This window comes from Arachis ipaensis, chromosome B3 (genome assembly GCF_059453495.1).
Source record: "Arachis ipaensis isolate K30076 ecotype BB chromosome B3, ASM5945349v1, whole genome shotgun sequence".
NCBI classification, from domain to species: domain Eukaryota; kingdom Viridiplantae; phylum Streptophyta; class Magnoliopsida; order Fabales; family Fabaceae; genus Arachis; species Arachis ipaensis.
In genome coordinates this window covers 17,568,413-17,589,652 of record NC_142438.1, presented here as the reverse complement: position 1 = coordinate 17,589,652, position 21,240 = coordinate 17,568,413, and the positions used below count along the sequence as shown (strand labels likewise).

Here is a 21,240-nt window from a genome sequence, read left to right as displayed (position 1 = left end):
AGAGCTTGATTTCAAAAACAATAGAAATTGAGAAGAACGAAGAAAGAGAACGCAGAGAGAAACACACGAAAATTCCGAAAGAGAATGCAGAGAGAAACGCACGAAAGAGAACGCAGAAAGAAGGCACGAAAAATGCAGAGAAAATTCGAAAAAGAAAATAAAATCCTTTCGAAAAAGGATTTCATATATTCGCGCGTTTATTGAAAAATCTGTTAAATTAGGAAGACGTGTGGAATAGACGTGAAAGAAGATACGCGTTTGAGGTAAGATAGAGTATGTGGACTTGTATAACTTGTATAGCTAAAACGCTTGTACGTGGAGAATAATTGTTTATACTATTCTTGTAAAAACAAAAATTAAAAGACATCCAACCAAGCAACTTGTAAACAACTTGCAAACAAGTAGCCATAATTAATAGTCATAATATAAAGATTCGAAAATGTTTAGTAACTAAAGAAAATTAGTCAAAAACAATCATAATTTGCCTTATTTAGTATTAATTAATTATTGTGATAATTAATAAATACTAAATAAAATAAGTTCTAACTGTTTTTTTTTTGTCCCTCTAATATTACCAATAAAGATTAGTCAATATTTTCAACTATATTATAATATGACACTTGTAACCAGACACTTGCAACTTAGTTCATGATGATTCTATTATGTTTATCAATTTGATATTTGTGTAACTTGATATTTGTGCAATTTGTGCACATTCATTTCTAACACATTGATAAATCAAAATTAATTTTGACTTCTTCACAATTTTTACCTCAAAATCAATTTTAATAACATCTTCGAAAATTCCACCAATGAGTTAGATATCTAGAGAGCATCTCCACCATCTTCAATAATATTTGTTGAAACATTTAAATAATTTCGTTTCTTTTTAAGTATAGAACAATTTTTATTCTAATGACCTTGTTCACAATATCTACTTCTCGTCATATATCATCTGTAATGCATAAATGAATCATGGAGAGGACTTTTTGATCAATGCTTTTTCATTTAGCATCATCTTTTATAGTATTAGGTTTTTTTTTCTTTGCCATCAAGTGCTGCTCTAACACCTTGTTGTGTAAGCATTGCCATCCTATGAATTTTTCAGATTTTAAAGTTGATGCAACCAAGCAATGAATTGTTGAATCTCGAACTTCATGCAATACATCTTTGAACAATTGGTTCAGAACTCAACCTAGAACTAGAAACGACAAACGAGTTGAAACCCGCTGGACTGGCTCGCATAACTAACCAAAAAAGGCAAGTTAGGATATAAATTTAAAATTTCTATAATAAAGAAGCTTGACTAATCCACACCACCTAATCCCATTGGTTTTGGTGGGTTTCAGCCGGGGCGGGATGGGCTTGCCCGGCAGGTCGACCATTTTTTTTAGTTATAATAAAAAATTACCCAAACCCATATTAATACTATAAACCCGACCCAACATAATAAACCCTACGTTAAAAATTATAATTTGAACTATCTTTGATTAATTAGAGACTTGGACAATATTTAATTATATGTTTTGGATAATATTTGTTCTACTTTAGATAATTTTGATTTCATTATTTTGTTTCAAAATACTTGATTAATGATTATATTTATTAGATATTTAGAATTAAAAAGATTTTATTGTTCGTGAATTTAGAAATTATAATTTTTTATATCTTTAAAAATTATAATTTTATTAAAATATTTGTAAAATTATATATTTTTTAATATTTAATAGTTTAATAATTTCCAAAAAAAATTGATAGACTTAGTTTGCCAATCCGCCGATGGGACGGGATAGAAATTTGGGACCACCTCACTAAGCGGGGCGGGGTGGGCTATCCTGCCAAATGGCAGGCTTTTGGTGGGGCGTGTCAGAGAGGGCTAGTCTGCCTGCCACCCTTACCTAGAGCTCTGATACTAAAGTTAGAAAACGGAACGTGCGAACGAAAGCGCAACATTTACAATTGACACAAAAAGAACACCAAATATTTTACTAAAGAAATATGATATAACAAAATTACAAAATCGAATAACCACTCTATCCTAATAAATCTTTAACGAAATAAAAAGTGGTAATTTATGATACTCTATCTAAAACCAAGTCTCACTTATGCACAAAATGTACCAAACCAAATGATGTACACACTTAATCAAGAGAAGATACCAAACACAACCTAAAAGAACAAAATCAATCTCCTCTAACTAAAAGAGTGACTAATAATGTAGTACACAAAATATATGTGGAGACGCAATATACAAAAAAAAAATTCAATAATTTTCTCTCTAGCACTCACTAATTATGACTCATAACTCTTAACAAAATAATATACATAAACTTAAAGTCAAACTACCTATTTATACTATTCTTATGGAGACAAAAAGACATCCAACCAAATAACTTGTAAACAAGTTGTCATAACTAATTGTCTTAATATAAAAATTAGTCAATATTTTTAACTATATTATAATATGACACTTGTAACTTGGTTCATGGTTATTCTAGGGTAAATATATCTTTTATCATTTAAGTTTGTTAAAAATTTTAAAAATATCTTTAAATTTTATTTTATTTTAATTTTGTCCCAAAAAATTTCGATTTGTATCAAATATACTATCAACAGTTAAATTTTCAAAAAACTTTAAGACAAATCTAATAATAATGCATGAAAATTATATTTGATTTGTTTGTGTTGAGAATTGATCTTATGAAATTGTTGTTGAATTGGTCTTAAATTTTTTTAAAAATTAGTTGTCAATGGTATATTTGATGCAAATAAAAAACTTAGGATAAAATTAAAATAAAATAAAACTTAGGGATATTTTTAAAACTTTTACCAAACTTTAGGGACAAAAAGTATACTTTATTCTATTATGTTCTTCAACTTAATATCTGTGCGACTTGGCAAAGAATTTGACGGTCCCATAAGGTTTGGACTATTATAGCTCAAATGACATAGTCTCCCCATACTCACCTAAGAAGTCGCGGGTTTGAGTCTCTCTATCTTTGGTAAATAGTTCTTATTTACTTTTAATTACAAATTAATCTTTTATGTATTATTCAATTATAAAATTTATTCTCTATTTTATAAATTATTATTTTATTATTCGTTATTTATGTTTATTAACAATTAGAAACAACAACGAAATAGATCTTCTATTAATCGTTACCTCCATAAATATTTTGGTAATGTGAATCAACGAATTTTTTTTCTTACATCCCTAAAATTTAGGAAAATTGTGTTTGCTGTTAATTCAATCGATTGATTTGACACCAATCGATTGATATATAAGAAATGAGTGGTGTCAAAAAATTGATTAAAAGTATAACACAATCGATTGAATTACGCACTAGAATATAGATTTTTTCATATTCAATCGATTGGAAGTACAACACAATTGATTGAATTTCACACAGGAATATGAGTTTTTTCTTATTCAATCGATTGGAAGTATAACACAATCGATTAAATTTTGCACGAAAATATGAATTTTTTTTATTCAATCGATTGAAAGTGTAACACGATCGATTGAATTGAGCATTGCGCTATATATTACGCCTTTAATCTCCGTATTTAGCCTTCTTTTTTTGAACTTAACTCTTCCATTTTTGTACAACCTCTTCTCTCTCTAAAACCAGAAAACTTCTCTCTTCATAACATGTGTTATTATATCTTTAGAGACATGCGAATTAATATCCTACAAATAAATCAAGCTTAAAAAATTTTTTATTAGCCATATTAGCATATTAATAATACGTTAACGTTGAAAAATTTTGCCATCATCAAAATAGGTATCCAAGTAATAAATTGTGCGATTGTCAATGGAAATTACCATCCAGTGTTCACCCTCTTGAATGGAAACATCTAAACCATAAAATTTTAATGTGAATGTTATGTATGTTGCTAAAGAAAAACTATATATACCAAAGAATAGACCAAAAAAAAGTTTGTAAATTTCAAATCAGCATAGATTACATAAATTTATAAATATATTGTTGCATGTATAAATTTGTCTTTTGAAGATATCTACCTGCAAACATTAATGGATACATATAACTGTTAGATATTAATTCGCATCTATCTTCCGATAGAATTCTAAAGATAAGATAGATGAATAATAAAATAATAAGTTTTATAAAATAGATAATAAATTTTATAATTAAATAATATATTAAAGATTAATTTATAATTAAAATTAAATAAAGACCATTTTACAACTATTAAAAACTTATAAAACATATTTTGTTATTGAGATCATTTAATAGTCCAAACGTTGTTGGACTATCAAATCACTTATCGTGCAACTTGATATTTGTTAAACTTGTACACACTAGTGTTAAACCCGTGCATCGCACGGGCTTACATTTTAATTTGACATGTTAAATAAAAAATAATATTTTATAATCGTAAATTTCTCGAGTTTAGTATGACACTATCATCGTCATTATATAATAAACGTACTGAATATGCTGTTTTATCTTTACAACAACAACAACAACAAAGCCTTGTCCCATTAAGTGGGGTCGGCTACATGAATCAAACGACGTCATTGTACTCTGTCATGTATCATGTCTACGGAGAGATCGTTTATATGTAGATCTCGTTTGACCACCTCATGGATGGTCTTCTTAGGTCTTCCTCTGCCTTTCATCCCTTGTCCATTTTCCATCTCATCCACCCTCCTGACTGGATATTCTATCGGTCTTCTTCTCACATGTCCAAACCACCTGAGATGCGATTCAACCATCTTTTTCACAATGGGTGCTACTCCAACTCTCTCCTTTATATCTTCGTTCCTTATTTTATCCAATCGCGTATGACCACTCATCCATCTCAACATCTTCATCTCTGTCACACTCAGCTTATGTTCATGCTCTCCTTTAGCCGCCCAACACTCCGTACCATAAAGCATAGCCGGTCTTATAGCGGTGCGATAGAATTTATCTTTAAGTTTTAAAGGCACTTTTTTGTCGCATATAAAACCAGATGCACTCCGCCATTTTGACCAACCTGCTTGGATCCTATGATTTACATCCTGTTCAATCTCTCCATTATCCTGTATGATGCACCCAAGATACTTAAAATTTTTAACTTTTCGTAAGATGTTTTCTCCAATCTTCACCTCTATATTAGGGTTTTCCCTTCTCAGACTGAACTTACATTCCATATATTCCGTCTTGCTATAGCTTATGCGCAGATCATACACTTCTAAAGCTTCTCTCCATAACTCCAACTTCTTATTTAGGTCTTACCTTGACTCTCCCATAAGGACGATATCATTGGCAAAAAGCATGCACCATGGCACAAGCTCTTGGATGTGCTCTGTGAATACTTCCAAGATTAATGTGAAAAGGTATGGACTTAAGGATGATCCCTGGTGTAATACTATACCAATAGAAAATTCCTCTGTCACACCACATTGAGTCTTCACACTAGTTGTAGCCCCATCATACATGTCTTTAATTGCACGAATATATGCGATCCTTACTCTCCTCTTTTCTAAAACCTTCCATAAGACCTCGCTTGGTACTCTATCATACGCTTTTTCCAAATCAATAAAATACCATATGTAGATCCCTTTTATTACTACGATACCTCTCCATCATCCTTCTTAATAGGTATATCGCTTCAGTGGTAGACCTGCCTGGCATAAATCCAAATTGGTTCTCTATTACTTGTGTCTCTTTTCTCAACCTCCGTTCTATCACCCTTTCCCATAACTTCATGGTATGACTCATAAGCTTGATCCCTCTATAGTTTCTGCAACTTTGTATATCCCTCTTATTCTTGTAGATAGGTACCAAGGTGCTCTTTCTCCACTCATCAGGCATCTTCTTTGACTTTAAAATCTCATTAAAAAGCTTGGTTAACTAGTTGATGCCTTTTTCTCCAAGACTGTTCCAAACCTCAATCGGGATATTATCAGGTCCTACTGCCCTGCTATTTTTCATCTGCTTTAGAGCCTCTTTTACCTCGAAGTCTTGAATCCTTCAACAGTAGTCAAAGTTTTGATCTTTTTCCCTTGTGCATAACCGACCAAGGCTCGGAAGAGTCTTCTGTCCCTCATTGAATAACTTATAGAAGTAGTTCTTACACCTTTCATTAATCTTCTCTTCTTGAGCCAACACATCTCCATCCTTGTCCTTTATGCACTTAACCTGATCCAAATCTCTCGTTCTTCTTTCACGGCTCTTTGCGATTCTATATATACATTTTTCTCCTTCTTTCGTGCCCAAAGACTGGTAGAGACCCTCATACGCTCTTGTTCTTGCTTCACTTACAGCCACTTTTGTCTCTTTCTTAGCTGCCTTATATTTTTCTCAGTTATCTGCGTTGCGGCATAAAGACCACTCTTTAAAGCACTCCATTTTTATCTTTATCTTTTCTTGTAAACTCGCATTCCACCACCAGTACTCCTTGTCCCTTGGCCCTATTCCTTTAGATTCACCAAAACTTTCTTTTGCTATTCTTCTAATAACTTCTGCCATCTCCCTCCACATCTCTTCCACGCTTCCATTCCCATCCCACTTTGCCTCTTCTCCTACCCGTCTTAGGAAGCTTCTTTGTTCCTCACCTTTCATTTGCCACTACCTCGTCCTTGGGTTCTTCGTATGATGTCTTTTCTCAACTTTTGCTCAACGCGAAAATCTATGATGAGCACCCTATGTTGTGTTGTCAAATTCTCTCCCGGGATAATTTTATAATTAATGCAAAATTTTCGGTTGACTCTCCTCAACAAGAAAAAGTCGATTTGAGAGCTTGTCATGCCACTCTTATAGGTTATACGATGTTCGTCTCTCTTTTTAAATCTCCTCCTAAGAAAATCTTATCTCCCAAAGGTATGTCTTGAACCAAACTCTCTAAATCCTCCAAAAACCTTATCTTGTGTTGTTCGTCCGAACCCACTTGCGGTGCATAGGCGCTAATCACATGGAAAGCACCTCCCTCCACCACAAGTTTGATAGAGATGATCCGATCCCCCACCCTCTTGACATCCACTACGTCCTTCTTCCACTGCTTATCCACAATTATTCCAACCACATTCCTATTCTTCACCTTTCCTGTATACCAAAGTTTGAAACTAGAAGTATCCAACTCCCTAACCTTCGCACCAACCCACTTTGTTTCTTGTAGGCACATAATGTTAATCTTCCTCCTTGTCATGGTGTCCACCACCTCCATGGACTTTCCTGTTAGAGTACCTATGTTCCATGTCTCAAATCTCAACCTTCTGTCGCTCCGACCTTTACCTTTTACTTTGTGAACTAGCTTATTTACCCTCGTCCGTTCACGAAAATGCGAGAACCCTTGCTCATTTAACACTACATCCGGGCACCAATGCAACGGCTCTTGCTCATTTGACACCGTACTCAAGCCATTCAGTGCGTTGCTTCCAGGCAACGACCTAGCTTTAGCGCAATAATGTCTTTGATTCATGTCATGGGATTCGACTATATTTTTATGTTGGTTGTCGAAGATCTAACACAACCCTCCTCCTTTATCCGGGTTTGGGACCGGCTATGTACCGCAAGTGTAACATAGGCGGAGTTATGCTGTCTTATCTTTATTCAAACTAAAATGTAAATGGAACAGTTTGAAATCTATAATATTCTTGAACCCTAAAGAAAGAGACCTGAAAAAATAAAAACATATATAACTGTAATAGTAACATATGAATTTTACACTAAATTTTATATCAAAAGGCTAATAAAAATTTATCGACAACCTAGTATTTTATTAACCTCATCAGAAAAGCAATTGGCATATGATGTTGTGCTTCTTGTTACACATTTCATTTCAAATATGAAAGTATAGTTATAGATAAATTAGTTATATCTACAGTAAATATTTGTACAAAAGTGTAATCATAACATGTTATTAAAATAAAAATATTATTAAAAAATTATTTGAACATGGATTTGTTGTTGATGACTTTGGATTGCCGTCTTCGTCAAGAATTAGAACCTTGAGGCCACTGCGACTCTTAACTCTTGAAAATTACAATCTATCGTGATTATTTTGCCACACTTCTTTTGAAATAGCATAGTCTTCCTCTTCATTTTTGCATCATTTTACAACTTAGATCGATTTGTATACTCTAATGCATCTACAATAATTATATAACATATAAGAATGATTATTTTAGTAAAACAGTAGAAAGATTAATTTATAATTAAAATTAAATAAAGACTATTTGACAACTATTAAAAACTTATTAACAACTTGATATTTATTAAACTTGTACACATTCATTTTGAACATATTGTTACTTCTTTTATAATTATATTTTAATAATCAACCAAAATAATCCTTTTCATAATTACAGTATTAATGATTGATCATCCAACTTTTTTTTGCATGCCTTAATACTTTATAATATTCACCTCATATTATGATTAAAATAATGTAAAAATTCTTATATAAATTTCAAACCCTAAATTTCTTCTCAACTACCAGCCATAAATGTCTATACCTGTAGAAGTTACTTACTCAACCTTTGACTGTTGTTGAGAAAGAAAGAATATACCCTTGACCAGAACTACAGTGATGAGTGTATGTGAGTGTGAGGCAAGGCATTTCAAACTTGTGTATGTAACAAATTAAAGAACCTTCAACAAAAGTCACCAAACTATATACAGTTGGTATGGCAGCTTTGTGTTGCTTCACGAAAGAATCAAAGAAAGGGCAGTAGCTAGCAATAGTGCTTTAAAAGTGATCCATCTAAATCAAGAATCCTATTTGGATTGGAAGCAACTCACACATTTTTTGTCTAACTACTTCCACACATACACCACATGTTTAGCCCATCATATTAAATAGTCCTCTACCATTCCTTTTAGGGTAGAACTATCCTTATATCATTTATGGCAATTATTCAATATCTTTTAGTGTGATTATTATTGTGAAAGTTGTTTTATTTTTAAGGTGATTATTCATCATATGAACCTATATGATATAAATGTGAATATAATAAATAAAATACCATCAATACATATTATATTAAACAGTTTAGTAAAATATATCAAATTAATTATTTATTAATTTTTAACTATTATATATATATATAAATATAATATTTATTGAATTTGAATAATCACCTTATTAAAATTATTCTCTTAAATAATTGGATAGAATTACTCAATTGAACAGTCTCCTTGATTTTTGTTTTTCTTCTTTCGTTGAAGTGAAAAAAATAATAATAATAATAATTCATTTATTGGTAGTGTGGTATGTGGGTCTATTGCTTGAAGGGCAGATCTTCTAATTTCTAAGCTTTTGACTACAAATATTGGATTTAGTTTAAAGTAAAAATTTATATGTAATTATTTTTATATAAAGTTGATAAATAAAAATAATTAAATAATTTAATATATTTAATTAAATTATTATTTTATAATTTTTAATTACTAATTGTATATAAAAATAAGGGTAAAAAACGTAAACAAGCCAAAGGGAGAACAATTTGACACAAATAAGTTAAAGCAAAATCTGATTTATCAATCAACCAAAGCACATTTTTATGTAGTTCGAACTAATATGGTTCGAATTACACATATACCACATAGCCACATAATTCAAACCAATTTGGTTCGAACTCTACCTTCATAATTCGAACCAAATAGGTTCGAATTACACTCCTCAAGTAATTCGAACCAGCTTGGTTTGAATTAGTAAGGACCAGAGCTCTATATATATGGTGTGAACGTGAGTTGCTATCATTAGAGGGGGTAACATGGCTAGTGAGGAGAGTTTCGCAGTGTTGGTTCACCACAGAGGATCCATTAAGAGGAAAACTCGTTCCGGTGTGAAGTTCACTGATAAGGATCCTCTCTGTATTATCATCAGGCCTACGACGACGTATGAGGACCTTGTTAGCTCTGTACTGCTGAAACTAGATCTGGAAGGTGTGAAACGGGTTAAGAAGTTTTTTTATCGATTTCTAATCACGGTGCTCCAAGAAACCGTAAAGTACGAATGTTTCACGATCGGGAGTGATGAGGACTTGCAGGTCATGTTTCATTGTCGCCGGCAGTTTTCAGAGGTGAGGACACCAGAACTGTTGGCAAAGTTGGTTGACGCGGTGTCCAGCTCCGGGGGTTCGAACCGGAATACCACCACGTTAGCCACGGTAGCTGGTTCTAGCTCCAGACCTGCCGTTGCATCTTCCTCCGTCCCTGCGTACGAGCCACCCGTCCAACCTGTCGCCTCCCCTTCGTTCGTTGTTGATCTCAACGGCAGTGTAGGCGACGAGGTCGGCGAAGGGGAATATCTGCGGACCTCTTTACAGTGTGCTGCATCGGCTGGGGTTGGAGATGGATTCTTGGATGATCCAGAGGATGATGATGTCGAGCCGGATATGATTACTGATGACAGTGGTGATGATGTTGGAGCAAGTGAGCTTGCTGGGGCGGGCGGCAGTTCTAGCTCTAGCACGCAGCAGTACCCTCCACATTTTTCCTCTTTGGACTTGGATGCCATGAGGCAGGAGGGGGTTCCTGGGCAGCCGGCTGGATTTGGCGCTAGAGATGCTGAAGGGTCTGCAGGTCTGACAGAGTTTCAGGCTGGTCAGCAATTTCCGGATAAAGAAGAGGCCCTGTTAAGTGTCAAGACTTACAGCATCCGACGAGGGGTAAAGTACAAGGTCGTGGAGTCTGACTATCGCCGGTATGTGGGCAAGTGTTCTGAGTTCGGCAATGGGTGCACATGGTTGATTCGGCTTAGTCTTCGACAGCGCAAGGGGATTTGGGAGGTCAAACGTTACAACGGACCGCATACTTGTCTCGCCACCTCCATTTTCAGCGACCACAGGAGTTTGGATTACCATGTGATATCGGTATTCATTATGCCAATGGTTAGGGCTGATGCATCCGTCAGCATCAAGGTGCTCCTAAATGCCACCGCCGCACACTTTGGGTTTAGCCCGACTTACAGAAGGGTCTGGTTGGCGAAGCAGAAGGCTGTTGCTCTCATCTATGGTGACTGGGATGAGTCGTACAACGAGCTCCCAAGGTGGATTTTAGGAGTCCAGTTGACGATGCCTGGTATTGTTGCAGTGCTAAGGACGAGCCCTGTTCGTGTCGGTGGACAGTTGGACGAGTCTCGAACTTATTTTCACAGACTATTCTGGACGTTTCCACCATGCATCGAGGCATTCCGTCATTGCAAGCCCCTAGTTAGTATTGACGGCACCCATCTGTATGGCAAGTATGGGGGAACGCTGCTTGTCGCGATTGCACAGGACGGGAACTCCAACATACTCCCTGTTGCATTCGCATTAGTCGAGGGTGAGAATACCGAGTCGTGGTCCTTCTTTCTCTCCCACCTGCGTGAGCATGTGACACCGCAGCCGGGTCTGCTGGTTATCTCGGACAGGCATAACGGCATCAAGGCCGCGCTTGAGGCTCCTGACGGAGGCTGGTTACCTCCGTCTGCATACCGGGCATTCTGCATTCGACATGTTGCGGCAAATTTTGCCCTCACCTTCAAGGGCAAAGACGCAAGGAGGCTACTTGTGAATGCGGCGTACACTAAGACCGAGGTCGAGTTCCATTACTGGTTTGATATTTTTAGATCCGAAGACCCGACGATGTGTGACTGGGCGAACCAGATTGAGTATTCGTTGTGGACACAACATTGTGATGAGGGACGTAGATTCGGACACATGACGACGAATATATCTGAGTGTGTGAACTCGATCCTCAAGGGTGTCCGAAACCTTCCTGTGTGCTCGCTAGTGAAGGCAACATACGGAAGGTTGGCCGAATTATTTGTTCGCAAAGGGAGAGAGGCTTAGGCGTAGATGGGAACCGGACAACAATTTAGTCAGCACTTGGTGAAGTGTATAGAGGCCAACTTGAAGACGGCTAGGTGCTTCACGGTTACTGTGTACGACAGGGATAACTCCGAGTTCACCGTCGCAGAGACAACTCCGACTGATTCTTTCTCACTGGGTAGCTACAGAGTCTCGCTTGCATCTCACACATGTGACGGCGGATACTTCCAGGCACTTCATTTCCTGTGTCTCCATGCACTGGCATGCTGTGCCTACTCACGGCTTACATGGGAGCCTTACGTCCACCAGGTGTATCGTCTTAGTTCGGTCTTCAGTGTGTATCAGATGGGTTTCACACCTCCCATTCCGGAGGGTTTCTGGCCACCATATGACGGGCCGACTGTCATCCCTGACCCCAATAAGAGGCGTGCGAGAGAGGGTCGGACCAATATGGACGAGGCAGATCCGAATCGGCCAAAGAGATGTGGGCTTTGTCGGCAGCCCGGCCACACACGTTGGAGTTGTCCACAGCTCGGAGGAGCAGAGCACACACGGGGACATAATTAGGTGTATTGGTGGCTTTGGTACTTTTGTTATTTCAATTTCGCGTTTAGATTTCACTATTATCGGTTTTCTTACTTGTAGTTGGTGACTGATAGAATTTGTTAACGTTAGTGCGATGTACTTTGAATGGGATTTTAGTTAATGAATATGTTCTGTCTCCGCAGTTTTAAATGAAATGTATGTCTAATGCACACCGGAATAAATAACTGTACGAGTTTTGTTAAGACATGATGCAGAAACTATGTTCGTAACTTAAATTACTGTGTGGACCGAATTCTGAGTAATTTGAACCATGTTAGTTGGAATTACTTGGTGACTATTTCTTCAGTGTAATTCGAACCTATTTGATTTGAATTATGAAGGTAGACTTCGAACCAAATTGGTTCGAATTATGTGGCTATGTGGTATATGTGTAATTCGAACCTATTTGGTTCGAATTACTTGCAAAGTGAGTTCGAACCATATTTGTTCGAACTACATAGAAATGTAATTTGGTTGATTGATGAATCAGATTTTGCTTTGGCTTATTTGTGTCAAATTGTTCTTCCTTTGGCTTGTTTGCGTTTTTTATCCAAATTATTATAGGTGAGTGTTATCATAATTTAATCTATCTTAAATTAAAATAGCTAATTATGTTCTCATCCTTGCTAATAAGTAATAATGACAAATGCAACATGATGTAACTGATCATTTTCTCTTTAATTATATTATTATGTGAAGTGTCAATATTTACTCAATTATTGCATGATGCAAGAGCATGGCCACATGGACTTGAATCAACAAATAAATTTTTAAATTGTGAAAAATACGTTAATGATTATGCCAACTCGACAAACATGTTGGATTTTTCCATCATTCAGTTTTAGAATGTTTCTCCCTGTATCAAAATATTCCTAGACCAATGTTTTACAGAAAAATGATGATTAAATCACTTTTTTGTATATATTTTATTTAAAATGTGTGTATTTTTTTATGGTATAAAAGATAATTTTTTTTGTTCTCTCATTTATTACTATTCACGTTTAATATTAAAAAGGTAAACAAAAAATAATATATAAAAAAATAATACACATAATATTATTTATTATTTATTATTTAATTTTTATGTTCCCTTCAAAGAGAATTTAAATAGATGGAAGATGTGAAGGTCAAGGATGAACTAAAAAGTTTGAATAATGGAAACACGTGGAATTCTTCACAACCCTGAACTGTCTCAACGTGCTTTCATGCTTTGCATCACATGCATTGCTACATTCCAATCTCATGCATTTGCATCAAGAGTGAATAGCCACCTGAAGGCTCCCAAGAAAAAAAAAAAAAAAAACCTAATTCGATTCTTGATTATTTTTGGATTCTGTGCCAAAAAAAAAAATAATATTAACTTTTTTTTGACACAGAAGTCTCGTTCTCCTTTCGAGATAATTATTAGAGATCGGATTAATTTTTTTTTTATTAAAAATTTCGTTGTCTTTCAAGATAATTGTTAGGATTATTTTGAGTTTTTCTCTTGCATGAAAAGTTCAAAATAGCACAATATCCTAATAATTTATAATTTTAATTTTTGGATAAACATACTTTTTGGCTTTAATATTTATGATTTTTTTAAAAAAATTTTAAATATTTAATTATATTTAATTTTATTTTTAATATTTTTTATTTATGTCAAAATTATTTTTAAATGTTAACTCCACTTAAAATATTAAAGACAAAATTTAAGATTTTTAAAAATAATTTTAATACAAATAAAAAATATTAAAGATACGATTAAATAAAATTAAACGTTAAAATTATTTTTAAAAAAATTATAAACATTAAAGACAAAGTAATATTATTTATCCTTAATTTAATGTCACCATTGTATATTGCATACCTAGAAAACTCAAAGGTCCTCAACTATATCATTCGTATACATGTAGTGACATGATATATAGGGTTCAATTCAGGATATTTTCGTCAAGTATCAAATCGAATATGTGTCGCCATATTTCTAAGTAAAACTTTTTTTTTAATATATGGAAAAAGTTTCAACTTTCGTTTTTTTCAATTTATTTGTAGTTTATTAAAATTTGTTGCAGTGAGAATTTTGTTTCGACAAAAAGGACAAGAAAAAGACAAATAAAAACAAAACTAGGCTATATTTATTAAAAAAAATGACATTAATTTAACATATTAAAATCTAAAATTTACAATAAAAAGCTTAATTAAGTATAGTTTTTTTTACATTATTAATTATAAAAATATAATTAAAATAAAATATATATATTTTTATTTTTTATATTCTATTGTTGAAATTTTTTTATTATTTTCTATTAAAAAATTATTTATTTATCAAAATAAACTATTGTATATATTTTTTAATATATATTTTATATTTTAATATATATTTTACACTAATAATTAATTTTAACGTATAATTAACATTATTGTTTTCTATGTGATAATAATTGCTCATTGTTTTTTAAGGGAACACTAGCCCTATCAACATGTCACGTGACCATTGTTTAAAAGAGGGTTCATTCTCCCATCAGACCACGTGCTTTCGTCCACCGACAATTCAACAAAACCCATCCACTTATGAAGATTTTTTTCGTAAATAAAATAAAAAAATTAATTATTTCTCTATAAAAGAGATCCCAACTTTATTTTTAAGAATATAATTTTTTTTAGAAATAACAGCAACTTCGTCGCATTTCTCACGAATTTTATATAAATTTATATAAAATTAACTGGAAGTATCACAAATTTGCTGTTATTCTAAACAAAAAAATCGTATCCTTAAAAATAAAGTTAAAATCTCTTTTATGAAAAAATAATTAATTTTTTTATTTTATTTATTATAATATGTACTAAGCTGTAACCCACGCATGAAAATTTAGCATACAATAATATTTTTATGCAAAAAATTATACACTTTTTGTATACATTATCATTCGTAAATTTATTATTCTATTTACTCTCCTATTTGTTATATTTAAATTTACAAATACTATGTACATACAAAAATTATTTATTATATATTTATATATAAATATATTATTTTAATTATTTTTAATATATATTTTATATTTTAATATATATTATATTTCAATAATTTATTTGATGCATAGTTGATTTTGTATGTATAGATAATATGATTATCAAACTTATAACATACAATTTATCATGACTAAACACAATTTTTCTAAAAAATAACATAATTTTGTATATAGATAGCCATTGACTATTATTCTGAATGATATTGAAATAGAATTAAAAAAAACATGTTAATACTAAATTTTTTTTTTTTTAGTTTTTCATAGAATTTCTTAACTTGACAAGTCTGAATAATTTATCGTTAGTTAATTAGTTGCTGCATGCACAAAACAAAATTTAAATTTCGATATTTATTTAAACAGATTAGTAAATTAATTATTAGACCAATCCAACTTAGTCTCGTTAGTACTAAAATACATTGTAAAAGAAAAAACATTAATATTTGAATTTTAAGTATCATTTTGTCCTGATCAATCAATCTCTCATTGTGAATGCAGGCTAATTGACCACAGAAACACATCTAAAAGATTAGATTAGAGAGGGGGATTTGGTTTAAGGAAGGGATGGAGGGAAAAAGGGCATAAAGGTAAATGAGAAGAGGAAACAGTTACAGTTAGTGTATCCCATTAAAGAAAGACAAGGACAGTTTGGTAAAATGAAATGCCTGGTCAGTTAAGCAGTCTCTCTCTCTTCACCTCTGTTCAACGTTCCCTTCCCTTAACACAGAATGAAAGAGAGAAAGAAAATAAAATTCACATCACACACAAAACACACCGAAACACAGCATCAAATAAATAAAAGCAACAATCCAACCACCAAAACAAGTTAAAAAAAATAAAAATAATTATAAAAATACACAGCATCTCTGTTCTCATTCTCTCTCTCTCTCTATCTCTCTCGTATCTTCTTCTTCTTCGGAAGGACCACCTCGCTTTCTTTCAAAGTTGCTCCCTTTTCTTCGTTTTGTACATGGGTTTTTCCTCTTCAAGCTCCTAAAATTGAAGCTAGTTAGTTTCACAATTAAAGAAGAGGAAAAGAAAAGACCCAAAATTAGAATGAGTTGGAAAAACAGGGGAGAGTTTCTTCCTTCTAGAAGCATTGTAACTCAAAGATGGGCACTTTTGCTTTGTGTCGCAAGTTTCTGTGCTGGGATGCTCTTCACAAACAGGTTCTTTCTTCTCTCTCTCCCTCTCCCTCTCTCTAATAATGTATTCTTCACTGTTTAGTCCACATTTTTTATATTACTGAAAATATGGTAATTTTAATTTAATTACTTCTTGAATTCGCTGAGTTTCAAGCTATATTCTCCAATGGTTTATATGTATTTTCAGTATTTGTTTATTTGTTAAATATATATTTTTTTAATATTTAGTATTCTTAGATCTCTGTGGCACCAATTTGTTTCTATAATTGGTCAATTTATGGTTTTGAAGTTCTTAGTTAATTCATTGCTTAGTCAATTTTCCCCCATTTTAGTATTTTATCTTACATTCTTATGTTCATTCTTCTAAAGCTCATAGAAGAAGTTGATTTACATAATTAGATCTGAATTCAATTGTCATGAATTATTCTAAAGAATCCCAATTTTCGGTGTAAGATTCCCATTATTGTTCTCTTTATCTCGGATAGTTCATAGTTGACTTTTTAAGACTTAATGAACGTCTAATAAGTAATAGCATCTCTTCCTCTGCTCTTTATCTTCCATTTATTTATTTTTAGTGAAAATAAATTCTTGTATAGTTGTAGTTTTTTTGGCTTTGGTTAAGAATCAGTAGCTCCCGAAATCTTCAAACATGTTTCATTTATTTTCTTATCCACTTTGTTAAGTTATTAAGGATATGAATATCAGATTTGTATGTGAAAAGTGAAAACATTGACATGGAAAAAGGTAAGAGAAGTTATTTGTGGTGCTTTTGTGATTGAAGATGTTTTTTTTTTTTCACAATAGGATGTGGACTGTTCCTGAACCGAAAGGACTTGCGCGATCAACATCGACAGAATCCGAAAAATTGAATGTAGTTTCGGAGGGTTGCAATTCGAGAATTGTGAGGATTAATTTCATATTATATACTTGATTAATTTCGACAGCCATGCTATTGTCATCTTAGAGAGTATATCTTTCGATAACCTTTTTCTCATATTTATGTATGTTGGCTTTGCTTTTTAGTTGCAAGAGACTCAAGATATTTATAAGGAAGCTTTCAAGGGTCATGGTTCCTTGCAGTAAGTCATATATGTGTTACTATTTTAAGTCTAATAATTGTTTTGGTATTTTGGATGTTATACTTATGGGGATTTGTTATGGATGTAGAAATTTGGACAAGACTATTTCAAATTTGGAGATGGAATTGGCTGCTGCAAGGGCTGCTCAAGAATCAATAAGAAGTGGCGCTCCTGTTCCAGACGATATCAGGATGTCCGAATCATCCGGGAAGCGAAAGTACCTAATGGTTGTAGGTATTAACACTGCATTCAGCAGCCGGAAAAGAAGAGACTCGGTTCGTGCCACCTGGATGCCACAAGGTTCATAACTTGTTTTGATTTTCCTAGTGTCTGTTTAGGATTTTATGTTATTCTGTTCAGTGTTTTGGTTATGGATTATGATGATTGGTTTTTTGGATAACATGGAAAATAGGTGAGAAAAGGAAAAGGCTGGAGGAGAAGGGCATTATTATGCGCTTTGTAATTGGTCACAGGTAGATATATAATAGTCAATCTTCCAATCCTTTTGTCTTATTCCAATTTCGAATAGTCTAAAAAAGAAAGTGGATCATTTTCATCTTGCATTTTAGTCTTCATTCTTCAGAATTATAGTTCTATTTTCTGTAGTGTATTACCACTTAGAGAGTTCATGAACATTGTCGACCGAATTATAAATTGACACTTTTTTTATCCTTTATATAGTGCTACATCAGGGGGTATCCTGGATAGAGCTATTGAAGCAGAGGACAGAAAGCATGGAGATTTCTTGAGGCTGGTAATTTTACAAATGCGATCGTTTAGAACCTCTTGATAAGGTTATGGTTTTTGAAGGGGAAATGAGAGATGCCACTGGTTTTCAAGTCCTTATGCTTTGTCCATGCAGAATCATGTGGAAGGATACCTTGAATTGTCGGCAAAGACAAAGACATACTTTTCGACTGCTGTTAACTTATGGGATGCTGACTTCTATGTCAAAGTCGATGATGATGTTCATGTAAATATAGGTATTTAAAGATACAATTTACTGTGATAATCTCTAAGTTTATGTTAAGAGTTGGCATTTTGCTATTACTTGAAGCCTAAACTACTTGAATATTCTCTCCTAAACATCTTCAACCTGTGCCGAATTCCAGACCTTGGTTTAGTTTCCATAGTATGTTACCCTTAATATGCTATTCAATCTTTTTTCAGCAACACTGGGAGATACTCTAGCTAGACACCGATCAAAACAGAGGGTATACATTGGATGCATGAAATCTGGACCTGTACTATCTCAAAAGTGAGAATTACTTTTCTTTTTATGCTTTGTTTGTTGAATGAAGGAGTAGAGACTCTTCGAATTTTAGTTTCTTACCTACCTATATTGTTGCTCAGAGGAGTAAGGTACCACGAACCGGAATATTGGAAGTTCGGTGAGAATGGAAACAAGTACTTTCGTCACGCCACAGGGCAGTTGTATGCCATTTCAAACGATTTGGCTACTTACATTTCAATTAACCAGTAAGTCCTAATTCGCCTCGTCGAGGAACCGAAAAACAGAATCAATTACAGATGAAATCAATTTAAAGAACAAAGGTAGCTAAGGTTGTGTATGTTTTAGGAATGTTCTTCACAAGTATGCCAATGAGGATGTGTCGCTTGGATCATGGTTTATTGGACTCGATGTGGAGCATATCGATGATCGAAGACTCTGCTGTGGCACTCCTCCAGGTGAATACTTTTCCAGCAAAGACTATAAATTATGTTAACCTCAAATCTTAGAAAACAAGTCTCCTTGCATTGCAAGCATCGTGGGCTAGATCGCGATTTTAGATCAATTTTTGACTACCTTGTAATATGATTTATGTGAACAATGTAAAATCCTCGAGTTGGTAACTCTTGCAGACTGTGAATGGAAGGCTCAGGCAGGCAACATTTGCGTCGCTTCGTTCGATTGGAGCTGCAGTGGAATCTGCAGGTCTGCGGATCGGATGAAAGAGGTACATAGAAGGTGTGGAGAAGGTGAGAATGTTTTGTGGAGTGCCTCTTTCTAGGAGAGTTCTTCCAAACTCAGGAAGATCACTATTCACTACCATGCTGTGAGATTTTTTTTTTCCTTTTGTTCTTTTTCTGAAGCATGTATAGAAAAGTTGTCATTTTAATATTTTATACAAGATTTAATCTTGTGTGTGAAAACGAGAGAGAGTGTATATGGTTGTTCCATGGAACTTCTAGATTTTAAGATAGAGGAGATTGACCATGGTAGCAGCCAAAAGAGAAGTACCACCACATAGTACACATATCCATTCTTTGATGCTTGAAGGGCCACTTTTGTTGTTAATAGTTTCCATGGCTATCAAGCTCCTAATAAAAAAAAGTAATAGATTTTATTTGGGTGACTTTTTGCTACCCTTTCTTCCTTCTGCCTAAATTTCATTTGTCCTCCTTTTTTTTTTTTTGGTTGAAATAAGTGTTCTCTTTATTGCTTGTATTAATCTCTTCTTATCCCACATTTGACTTTATGAGTAATGTTATATCCACAACGAATCTAGAAAAATTTCAGTCAGCCAAACTATATATTAGGATATCTTGATTTTTGACTTCTCACTTTTCTAATTATTTTTTGTTAGGTAGTCTATATAAATTTAATGTTTCTATTAGCTTTTCTTTTTAAAATTTAATAAGACAATTTTATTTAATTTGAGATTAATTTAACACGACATATATTAGTAAAGTCAAATTTAATAAAATAATTTTATAATAATTTATATAATTAGATTAACATAATATAATAAAAGCAAATAAATATTATTATTATTATATACTAATCAAAATAATTTTATATTCTAATAGGACACTTGCTCCTGCATCAATATACATGAATCCCTCTATTTTACTGGAAAAATCTAAGGATAAGTTATCTCAAATAATTCACAGTGAGCTTGGTTCCTTAGATCTGCTGTCTCAAAATTATTTTCAAAATCAAATGTACTACTATACTATAACAGTATCTAAATAGAGTGATCCAATGGGTTACAAGTGTACAACATAGAACTCCTTTTAGTAGTCTAAGTAGGATTGGAATTGAGTTAAGCTAATTTATGAGTCAGCCTGAGTTCGACTCGTTAATAGTTTGATAAGCTGAACTCGTGAGCTAGTAAGTTGAGTTTGAGCATAAAATTGAGGGTCCGAATCGAAACCGTCCCCATTGTAATTTTGGATTTAAAATCATCTTTAACATTTTTTTTCGTATTAAAATCGTCCTTTTAATTTTTTTGGATAAAAATACCCTCACCACTACCAACACAAATTACCTTCTCCACCACCACCACCACCACCACCACCACCACCACCACCACCAACACCAACACCACAACCACTACCACCACAACCACCACCACCAACACAAACACAAACACCACCACCAACACCAACCACCAACAGCAACAACACCAAACAACACCAAACCAAGAAGCAGAAACAGAAAACAAGAAAGCAGAAGCAAGAAAGCAGGAAACAGAAAGGCGGAGGCGGCGAGGCAGAGACGGCGAGGCTGCGAGGCGGCCGCCGTCCCCCTCCCCTTCCCCCACCCCACCCCGCGTCCTTTTCCCTTCTCCCCACTCCGAACCTGTGTCCCTTTCCTCTTCTTCTCTGGCTTCTTCCACTTCCCCTCCCCTCTCCTCCATCACCACCAC

At 33.8% G+C, this 21,240-nt stretch overlaps 3 protein-coding genes across 3 annotated transcripts; all 3 read left to right on the top strand.

Annotated features, from left to right (window-relative positions):
- The first annotated feature begins 11,029 nt into the window (after positions 1–11,029).
- Positions 11,030–11,788, top strand: LOC148569943 (uncharacterized). The gene has a single exon (XM_088506745.1). The coding sequence runs from the start codon at positions 11,030–11,032 to the stop codon at positions 11,786–11,788; it is 759 nt and encodes a 252-aa protein (XP_088362871.1).
- A 6-nt stretch (positions 11,789–11,794) lies between these two features.
- On the top strand, positions 11,795–12,334 carry LOC107632707 (uncharacterized). The gene has a single exon (XM_016336373.1). It carries the CDS (start codon positions 11,795–11,797, stop codon positions 12,332–12,334), a length of 540 nt encoding a protein of 179 aa, XP_016191859.1.
- Positions 12,335–16,021: 3,687 nt separating this feature from the next.
- Positions 16,022–19,976, top strand: LOC107629969 (putative beta-1,3-galactosyltransferase 2). The gene is made up of 11 exons (XM_016332946.3): positions 16,022–16,532; positions 17,313–17,409; positions 17,532–17,587; positions 17,676–17,887; positions 18,000–18,060; positions 18,269–18,341; positions 18,450–18,570; positions 18,758–18,845; positions 18,941–19,066; positions 19,167–19,276; positions 19,451–19,976. Exons 1-11 carry the CDS (start codon positions 16,420–16,422, stop codon positions 19,597–19,599), a joined length of 1,206 nt encoding a protein of 401 aa, XP_016188432.1. The 5' UTR covers positions 16,022–16,419; the 3' UTR covers positions 19,600–19,976.
- Positions 19,977–21,240: the final 1,264 nt, after the last annotated feature.